The 10876-nt window shown below is 38.3% G+C and overlaps 1 protein-coding gene across 1 annotated transcript; it reads right to left on the bottom strand.

Annotated features, from left to right (window-relative positions):
* Positions 1 to 1372: 1372 nt before the first annotated feature.
* On the bottom strand, positions 1373 to 10541 carry LOC110521693 (regulator of G protein signaling 4). The gene is made up of 5 exons (XM_021599471.3): positions 10184 to 10541; positions 9817 to 9915; positions 6845 to 6906; positions 5737 to 5900; positions 1373 to 5339 (listed from the first exon to the last, which is right to left on the bottom strand). The coding sequence occupies exons 1-5, from the start codon at positions 10225 to 10227 to the stop codon at positions 5100 to 5102; spliced, it is 609 nt and encodes a 202-aa protein (XP_021455146.2). The 5' UTR covers positions 10228 to 10541; the 3' UTR covers positions 1373 to 5099.
* Positions 10542 to 10876: the final 335 nt, after the last annotated feature.

Genomic DNA, 10876 nt, shown 5'->3' with positions numbered 1-10876 from the left:
CCTTCACTTTTTCCAAATTGTGTTACGTTACAGCCTTACTCTAAAATGTTTTAAATTAAAATGTTCCCCAACAATATACACACAATACCCCATAATGACAAAGAAAATACAGGTTTTTAGAAATGCTTGCAAAATTACTAAAGATAAAAAAACAGATACCTTATTTACATAAGTATTCAGAACTTTTGCTATGAGACTCGAAATTGAGCACAGATGCATTCTGTTTCCATTGATCATCCTTGAGATGACTTGTAGAGTCACTTGATTGGATTCCACCTGTGGTAAATTAAATTGATTGGACATGATTTGGAAAGGCACACACCTGTCAGTAAAAGGTACATGACAGCCCACTTGGAGTTTAACAAAAGGCACCTAAAGGACTCTCTTTGGCCTAAATGCCAAGTGTCACATCTGGAGGAAGCATCATGCTGCGGGGGTGTTTTTCAGTGGCAGGGACTGGGAGACTAATCAGGAATGAGGGAAAGATAAACGGAGCAAAGTACAGAGAGATCCTTGATGAAAACCTGCTCCAGAGTGCTCAGACCCTCAAACTGGGGCAAAGATTCACCTTCCAACAGGACAACGACCCTAAGCACACAGCCAAGACAACGCATGAGTGGCTTCAGGACAAGTCTCTGAATGTCCTTGAGTGGCCCAGCCAGAGCCCAGACTTGAACCTGATCAAACATCTCTGGAGAGACCTGAAAATAGCTGTCAGGTTGGCTCCCCATCCAACCTGACAGAGTTTGAGAGGATCTGTAGAGAAGAATGGGAGAAACTCCCCAAATACAGGTGTGCCATGCTAGTAGCATCATACCCATGAAGATTCAAGGCTGTAAACGCTGCCAAAGGCCCTTCAACACAGTACTGAATAAAGGTTCTGAATAATTATATAAATATGATATTTCAGAGTTTTGTTTAATATATTTGCAAAATAAATTGAAAAGCTGTTTTTGCTTTGTCATTATGGGGTATTGTGTGTAGATTGATGAGGGGGAAATCATATTTAATCAATTTTAGAAGATGCTATAATGTAATAAAATGGTGAAAAAGTATAGGGGTCTGAATGCTTTCCAAATGTACTGTAAGTCAAGGGGTATGAATACTTTCTGAAGTCATGGTATGTTTTTAGAATCTGTTAAGTATTACAATAGCAGCCTTTCGTTCATTTTTGGAAGTTTGAAAGTAAGTGACTAAACAGAAAAAACAACTCGGTGAAACAGTTTTGTATTTACAAATACATTATAAATAATCGTGTCAAGAATAGAAGCATAAAATAAATATAGAAATTATTATTACAATGAATATCTAGCTATTTATCATAATTGGAGGGGAGTAGGAGTAATGTGTAATCAAAACTCACAGAACCATATACTTTATTTAACCTTTATTTTAACTAGGCAAGTCAGTTAAGAACAAATTATTATTTTCAATGACAGCCTAGGAACAATGGGTTAACTGCCTGTTCAGGGGCAGAACGACAGATTTGTACCTTGTCAGCTTGGGGGTTTGAACTGACCAAGAACCCAATGGTATCCAGAACCCTTGTTACTAGTCCAACGCTCTAACCACTAGGCTACCCTGCCGCCAATTGATATAATGATATACTGTCATTATATCAATTGTATTAGCAATAGTATCAATATCAATGATATATGAGAGCCTAATAAGACACGTTCATCTGCCCTACTTGTCCATCGCCAATAACTTTACAACATAAATCATTCACAATAAGTAATACAGATTGATGTTATCAATATACAATACCAACAAAGCTATAATTGGAACAGTTTTCATAGAATGAACACAAAGCTTACAGCCATGGATATTTAAGCTAAATGTTAATGGTTGAATAAGAAGAGTGACATAAAGTAGACCAATACATTGAAGTAGACCATTCACATGTATTAAAAGCTATGGAAGAAGTTGCTCAGCACAGCAAGTTATGCTGTGATTATATCATTCTGTATGGGAGTTGCTACCTTCATGCAGTGGAACGAAGCTGAGGGACAACATCGAAATTGTTCTGATGATGTCCATACAGAGGCCTGGCTGTCTGTGGGTTAACTTTATTTATTTGTTTATTTGGATCCCCATTCGCTTTTGTAAAAGCAGCAGCTTCTTTTCCTGGGGTCCACAAAAAACACAAAACATGACAAGTAACAAAACACTGATACATTGATAGACAAGAAAAGTCATGCAAATTAAAATGATTATGATATACAAACAATGCAAATTAAAAATGATACAAACAATACAACAAAGAAATACAACAAAAAAAATGTGTGTGTGTCCCCTCAGTTGTGCTGTTTGCTTGAGTAATTGGAGATGGAAGGGAGTTCCATGCGATCATGGCTCTGTATAAAACTGACTACTGCCATGAACTCATGTGGACTTGGGGACTGTGAAGAAACCACTGGTGGCATGTCTTGTGTGATATGTATGGGTGTCTGAGCTGAATCTTATTTTATTATGCAGGTAATCTGGAATTTTCATCACAGTAATATCTATCATAAAAACTACAAGCGAAGCAGTTCTTCTCTCGTCAATCCTCAACCAAGAAAGACTAGCATGCGTGTTGTTGATGTTAGTTCTGTATGTGCAGTTAAGGGCAAGGAACCAGGTCTTCTTCTAGGATTTTTTCCTGTGCTTAGCTCCAGCCCTTTACAATTACAAGCATACCCATAACATGATGCAGCCACCACAATGCTTGAAAATATGGAGACTGGTACTCAGTAATGTGTTATATTGGATTTTCCCCAAACATAACACTTTGTATCCAGGACACTTTGTATCAAGGACAAAAATGTTATTGGTTTGCCATATTTTTGCAGTTTTACTGTAGTGCCTTGTTGAAAACAAGATGCATGTTTTGGAATATGTTTTATTCTGTAAAGGCTTCCTTATTTTCCCTCTGTCAATTAAGTTAATATTGTGTAGTAACTACATGTTATTGATCAATCCTCAGTTTCTTCTATCACTGCCATTAAACTCTGTAACTGTTTTAAAGTCACCATTGGCCTCATGGTGAAATCCCTGAGCAGTTTCCTTCCTCTCCGGCAACTGAGTAAGGAAGGACGCCTGTCTCTTTGTAGTGACTGGGTGTATTGATACACCATCCAAAGTGTAATTCATAACTTCATCCTGCTCAAATGGATATTTAATGACTGTTTTTTGGCCAATAGGAGCCTTTCTTTGCGAGGCATTGGACAAACTTCCTGGTCTTTGTGGTTGAATCTGTGTTTAAAATTCACTGTTCGACTGAGGGACCTTACAGATAATTGTGTGGGGTACAGAGATGAGGTAGTCTTAACAAAATAATGTTAAACACTATTATTGCACACAGAGTGAGTCCATGCAACATATTACATGACTTGTTAAGCACATTTTTACTCCTGAACTTATTTAGGTTTGCCATAACAAAGGGGTTGAATACTTACTGACTCAAGACATTTCAGCTTTTCATTTTTAATTAGATTTCTTTGTTGAAAAACATAATTCCACTTTGACATTATGGAGTATTGTGTGTAGGTCAATGACAAAAAATCTAAATGTTATCCACTTTAAATTCAGGCTATAACACAACAAAATGTGGAAAATGTCAAAGGGTGTGAATATTTTCTGAAGGCACTGTAGCAAATAGCAGTGGCAATACAGTCTGCTACCATTCTCAATAGTTTCCCATCAAGGTTGTCTATCCCCAGTGTTTTTTTGATTACTGATTGATAACCATAGTTTTTCCACCTCTCCCACACTAAATTGACCATTAAAAACAGCAATCCTTCTCTTTCATTATTAGATCTTTTATACAAAAACATGATGTTTCACTGTTAATTGTTGTCATTTCACTTCAGAGGTTTTCCACTTAACTAGTGAAATAGTCATTGAAATGACTGGCAATATCGAAAGGTTTTCTGCCCACGACATCAATTAAGGTACTCCAAAGTATTTTTCCATTGTGTTTTATGTCATTTATCTTTTTTTGGTAATATCATTTCTTCTTTTTGTTAAGTTTACAGTATGTCAACCAATCAGCTGAGCAGCCTGACTTGTTTGCCACCTCTTTTGCATTATTTATTTGAACATCATCAATCCATTGGGCTCTAACAGTTCTCACAGTTTGTTTCTTAACTGGTGCATGCTTGTCAACAATTGGAATTAACAATTAATAAATGACTTTAGGCCCAACCTTTGGCTTTCCTTGTCATTGCCTCAATGTTATGGTCACTACAGCCAAAGGAAACTGATATTGCCTTAGAGCAAAGCTCTGCAGCATTAGTGAAGATATGACCAATATAAAAATGGATGTTACAGATCCAACACTATTAGTATGCACGCTAGTTGGTTTAGTGATAACCTGAGTCATATTACAGGCACAGTCACAAGCTTCCTCTTGAGAAGACAGCTAGTTGCTAACCAGTCAATGTTCAGGTCACCCAGAAAGTGGGATAGGGATGGATAGAGAGGTAGTTCCTCATTGTTTTTCCCTGTGTTTTGAATCAAAACATCACCTGGTCATGACTTCATCGGCAGGTTAACAGAGGGCAAGTGAGCTACACCTCAGCAGTGCACAAACTAGCCTAAGGTAAAGCAATGATATAAACTATAAACTATAATCTAATTTAACACTCAGTTTGAGGAAGAGCATTTTCAAGCCGGAAAGCATTATTGGCGTACATGCATGACTTAGCTTTGAGCCCTTGATGAAAGCCAGACAGGGGGGAAACAGGGAGCTGACCAGAGTGAAATGCCTAAATGCCTGTTTGAATCATTTGACTCTTGTTAGAGCTCAGGAAGATATTACATGGAAAGAAAGTAGACCTTTACAAAACAATGGAAAATCAGGAGAGAGAGGATGATATTTTGTCCTGAAAATCACATCTCTGATCGTTTTCTTCTCTCCCTCTCCAAGCATACCCTAGTCTGAAAGACAAGCAATTCATGATACTTGTTGAAATAGTTATTTTGAACAACTGACAGAAAAAAATCTAAATCCACCCACTCATAACAATGTTTTCTCTTTAAGACAACCTACTCTTTCCCTCACAGATTATGACAGAGTGCTTTAATTGTCAATGTTTCTCTCTTTCCATCTCTGTCTATGCACCACCGCTCTCAGAACAGCCTCTCATCCCTCCCCTTTTCTCCAGAGCACTGAGTTGGGTGGTGGTGGTGGGCAACGGGGACAGATCCTGGATCAGTTTGGAATAGAGGAACCTTCTGTATGAGTCTTTCTCCATCAAAGTGAAGATTTTCTGCTGGGCGTTGTCGAAGCAGAATGGGCCGGCATTAGACAGGTTCTGTCTGGTCTCCTCTCGCGTTGCTGAGTCCAAGTTCACCTGAGAGGGGGAGGGAAAAGGAGATATATAAGTAATGAAATACAACATGGATACTGTATCAATAAAAGGTGTCATAAAAAGCCCTATAAAAATCCAAAACGGCAATCATAAAGGAACAACCACAGGTGCTTTTAGAAAGGGAGGAATCATTAGAGGAAAAAGAGGATATGTATGAAGTGTTTTCAGAATCCATGTCAAAGGCACTCATGCAGGAATATTAAAAGCTTTTATATTAATGGAGAAAACTGATGTATGGAAAGAGCCAGGTCATTACTCATAAGTGTACTATGACTCCAACAGGTCTAAGTAACACAGAATACTGCCTTTGAATGAAACCATGTTGGGATAGCAGAGATTACCAAGAGAAAGTTTTAGCCAATTTTTATTTCCATTTTACCTCGTTAAGAGCGTCTGCCGCGATGTACTGGTCATAGATCTGTTTGGCTTTACCTGCCATATTTTTGGGGGCTGACATTTTGTATTTCTCACAAGCTTTCCAGAACTCCAAGTTCTCCTGGCTGAACTCTGCCTTCAGGAAGGTAGTGAACACCGTACGGCCAGCTGATAGACAGACAAAGAGAGAGAGAAAGAGGATACATTAGTCAGGTGCTGGGTTTTACGATTTATGTGAAGCTACACACTATTATGTTCCTAATGAAATGTTCCTAAAGAGAGAAACAGAGAGCATCCCTCTGAAGGGAGTCATGGAGGAAGCTATGGAATGTTGGAGGTCAAGGCCAGGATGGTTCTCAGGAGGCCGTTGCTCCTACTCCGTGTCCCCACAGAAAGCCTGACACCACAGGGACCATCAGCTAGCTAGCTAGCTAACACTCACACTAGAGCAGCAGGCCCTCAGGGGCCACCCAGCATTGCCTCCAGACACGTAGCACATGACCAGAGCATGAGAACACAGCCGAAGAGCCATGTAAAGTCCCCAACAACCCACAGCCAGCCAAGTACCCTACAGCCCACACAGGCGTCATGGTAGTCTCTTAAACAGAGAGACAGGGGTCAGAGAGACAAGGGAGAGAGAGATATGAACGTCACTCAAGTTAGAGTGTTTGAAAACATGTAGTCCTGTATTGTGGTGTAACACTAGTGTTGTGGGTTGGTAATAGGTAGTGGCAGAGTTTTGACAAATATTTAGGAGTTCTATACAAGGGGCAGCAGAGAGCTTCATTCAAATGTTTTTTTTACAAATTCTTAATTAATAAAACCACCATCCCATTATCGAAGGTGTTTTCACATTTGAGCGCATTTGAGCAAGATAGACTCCCCGATTCTGTATTAGTAGGGCGGCAGGTAGTCTAGTGGTTAAGAACATTGGGCCAGTACCCAAAAGGTCGCTGGTTCGAATTCCCGAAATGACTAGGTGAAAAATCTGTCAATGTACCCTTGAGCACTTAACCTTAATTCCTCCTGTACGTCGCTCTGGATAAAGGTGTCTTCGACATTACTAAAATGTTAATGTATAAGATGTCTCCTTTGATTTGTGACAAACTCACCTTCACTATTCATCAGGTTGTTGAAGGACAGTTTCCATTTCTCCACATCAGCAGGTGAAACTCTAAAACCAGAGAAAGGGCATAATCAGTCTAAACAATCTAAGGCACTGCATCACAGTGCTAGCTGCGTCACTACAGATCCTGGTTCAATCCCAGGCTGTGTCGCAGCCGGCCGTGACCAGGAGACCCATGAGGCGTCGCACAATTGGCCCAGCGTCATCTGGGTTAGGGGAGGGTTTTGCCAGCCGGGTTGTCCCATCGTGCTCTAGCAACTCCTGTGGCGGACGCTGACACGGTGACCAGGTATACTGTGTTTCCTCCGACACATTGGTGCGGCTGGCTTCCGGGTTAAGTGAGCATTGTGTCAAGAAGCAGTGCGGCTTGGCGGGGTCGTGTTTCGGAGGATGCACGACTCTCGACCTTCGCCTCACCTGAGTCCGTACGGGAGTTGATGGGACAAGACTAACTACCAATTGGATATCACAAAATGAATGGGTTTTGTTGTAAAACGTTATATATTGATTGTTTAGCTGGAATGAAATGTTTATATTCTGTATTTGACGGTGATATGTGGATGTCTCACCTAGCTATCTTTAGATGAATGCACTAACTGTAAGAGCATCTGCTAAAATACTAAAATCTCAAATGTAAATATTTTCAAATAGATCTCATAAAATTGAATTGATTCATTTAGAAAAAATTGTAATAATGATGTCACAAATGTATAATTTGTACAGTTCTTTATAAAAAATAAAGTTCTTCATTACATTTGACTGTAAAACCTAGCAGTACTACTTATTCCTCCTGAGAGTGAGGCGGATATTTAGAATTTTGCAACAAAACATTATTATTTGTCTCTCTGAAATGAAACTATCAAGTGACAGATTTCAAACAAATACATGTCTGTCATTGAACAATGAATCTCATAATTAAATGGTGAAATAACACACCAATCTCTTTTATAAGTTCTTAAAAGAATAAAAGCTAATTTACCAACATTTCTGAAAATGTAATGAAACTCTTTAATTACTTTCACATACATTTCGAAGTAAGTATTCAGATATGATCTATCTTTAAAGACAATTAGTTGAATACTGGAATGTATTTGGAAATACACTTGGAAATTACTGTCATGTATTTTAAAATACTAAAATACAAACTGCCATACATTTGACCCAGGTATTTGAAAAAAGTATTTGGAATAAGAATTTGAAAGTAGGCTACTTAGAGGAAATTAATGCCACATGATTGAAAATAATCAAATACACAGAAAATTATTATTTAAAAACACATAATGAAATACACATGTATTTGAACCCAGGTCGGATTTCAGTACATCCATTGTGTGTTGATATCCCACAGTTGTTGACCTGCAAATTGCTAACGGCCTATATTTTAATGATACAAACAGATGTCATATCTATCATCTTACATAATGCTCTTTACAACAGGACATAAGCCACTGTGTTTTCCATGAGCATCAACCATACCGTATACACCTCTTTGAGTTAATGAGTAACCAAGCACACTAAAACATGTCAATTAAGTATTAAAAGTACAATTTACAGTTTTTGTCCTTAAGTACATTATTTCACACTAGCTGCAATCAGATTATCAAAGTTTATTAACATTACTGCAGTGGTGGAAAAAGTACCCAATTGTCATACTTGAGTAAAAGTATAGATACCTTAAAGTATAGATACCTTAATAGAAAGTTACTCAAGTAAAAGTGAAAGTCACCCAGTAAAATATTATTTCAGGAAAAGTCTAAAAGTATTTGGTTCTAAATATACTTAAGTATCAAAGTACATTTAATTGCTCAAATAAACTTAAGTATCAAAAATAAAAGTAAAACTATAAATCATTTCAAATTCCTTATATTAAGCAAAGCAGACGGCAACATTTTCTTGATATTTAAATTTACGAACGATGCATTTGTATTTAGTGAGTCTGCCAGATCAGAGGCAGTAGGGATGACCACGTGTTATCTTCATAAGTGCATGAATTGGAGAATTGTCCTGTCCTGCTAAGCATTCATCATGTAACAAGTACTTTTGGGTGTAAATGTATGGAATAAAAAATGTATGGAATAAAAAGTACATTATTTTATTTAGGAATGTAGTGAAGTAAAAGTAAGTTCCCCCCAAAAATGGTAAAGTACAGAAACCCCCCCAAAACACCTTAAGTAATACTAAATAATAAACTATTTTTACTTAGTACTTTACACCACTGCATTACTGTAAATTGTGAAGATAGTTAAGGGGTTGCATTTATTTGTTTTCACTCCAAGCACACAAATTAGGTTAGTCCTAATGAAAGGAAAGGTCAGGCTGGATATATATATAACTAGTTTAGGAACAGCAGATGTTTCCTAGGGGGAGGACTTCAACACAGCAAATCAACCTGCATTAAAGTTATTTACCTACGTGCACACTGGTTATTGCCTTGAGAGTATCATTCCCCATGGTGTGATACATTCATTTAATAGAACCTGAATGCTTTTTTTATCTATGATATCTGGTATGTTGTTCAATATTATGTATGATGATTAGAATTAAGTGTTTGTTTGCTGCTCTCATACAACAGGTCTCCCTTGTCTCAATGTCCTTTATAAATAAATTATATATCAATCAACAGATTCAAGGTTAAAAGGTTTCAGTATTCACAGTATCCACTGTGATTATTATTATTATCTGACCCTGCTGGTCATCTATGAACGTTTGAACATCTTGGCCATGTTCTGTTATAATCTCCACCCGGCCACCCCTCTGAGTCTGGTTCCTCTCTAGGTTTCTTCCTAGGTTCTGGCCTTTCTAGGTAGTTTTTTTCCTAGCCACCGTGCTCCTACATCTGCATTGCTTGCTGTTTGTGGTTTTAGGCTGGGTTTCTGTATAGCACTTTCTGACATCGGCTGATGTAAAAAGGGCATTATAAATACATTTGATTGATTGATTATTCTCCTGTACACTCACCTCTTGGCAATGTTGGTCTTCTCTTTTATCTGTTCCTTGTCTGGTGGAACCTCAGGCTTATGGAGCAGAAATCCAATCTTGTGCTTGATGTCTTTGGCACTAAGGGAGGAGAAGTAGAGTGGGTAGTGTTAGGCTACAGAATGTATAAATATCAAATTAAGACACAGACGTGTGTCCTATTATTATAGCAGAACCAAGATGCCTGACACGCAAGGCTTGTATTCAACATACACTACTGTCTGAAAATCTCCCATTACAGTACAGATACATCATTTATTTGTTAGGATTTCACATGTATTACATGTCTGTTACTAGTGATCTAAAACAACATAATAACAACCTCAATCAACTAAAATACCCATCTTACCTTTTCATACAGGTTGCAGGCAGTGTTGCTAATCCCTTACACATGTTGCCTCTTTGCTAAATCCAAATCAAGGAGAATGATTTGCAGTGGTTTTGAGCGCAGAGGAAAAGGTTGTAATATTATGACTGGTAGTCCTCTCAGTAAGTCAGTAGTACGCTCTGTCTTAGTGAAGCCTCCTCCCACAGTTGGGGTTTTATACAGCTACAGTGCTTAAACGCTGACGAAGAGCCAATCACAGCCCTCACTGGGCTAAGTATGCTCTCTTAATTTTCTCAGAGGAGAATAGATATGAGCAGGGAGAAGAGCACAGAAGTGGGTAACAAAACTCAGCTTCCTTTGATATACATGCAGGTTAATCAGAAACACACATGGACTTCTGTGTACATGTTTAGCCGGCATATGTAGGCATTTAACCTCTGCAAGACTGCCCAGAACAGAGCAGCCTGTGCAGGAAATGTAATGCAGTGCAAATAGTATGTGGCTGATTGTTGTACATTTTTGTCTGATGGCATCAGTCAGAATTGAGAGAACTGTTTGCTTGTGTTGGTTAAAGTTACTCCTCAGGTTGAAATACTCAGACCTGTGCAATCGAATTGTGAGTGTGTGTAAAAGTGTGTGTGTGTGGTATTTCAAAATCACCCCATGGCAATGTACAACAATGTATAACAATCAGTCACATACCATTTTCATTGA

The sequence above is a fragment of the Oncorhynchus mykiss genome, chromosome 4, assembly GCF_057628025.1.
Source record: "Oncorhynchus mykiss isolate SJ-2025 chromosome 4, ASM5762802v1, whole genome shotgun sequence".
Classification (NCBI taxonomy): Eukaryota; Metazoa; Chordata; class Actinopteri; order Salmoniformes; family Salmonidae; genus Oncorhynchus; species Oncorhynchus mykiss.
This window is presented reverse-complemented; position numbering and strand designations above follow the sequence as displayed.

Coding starts and splice junctions, on each gene's coding strand:
- LOC110521693 (XM_021599471.3), bottom strand. CDS start 10,227: ATGTGTAAGGGATTAGCAACACTGCCTGCAACCTGTATGAAAAG. Junction 5,901..6,844: donor CAACCTGATGAATAGTGAAG/GTGAGTTTGTCA, acceptor TCTGTCTATCAG/CTGGCCGTACGGTGTTCACT. Junction 5,340..5,736: donor CGGCAGACGCTCTTAACGAG/GTAAAATGGAAA, acceptor TCCCCCTCTCAG/GTGAACTTGGACTCAGCAAC.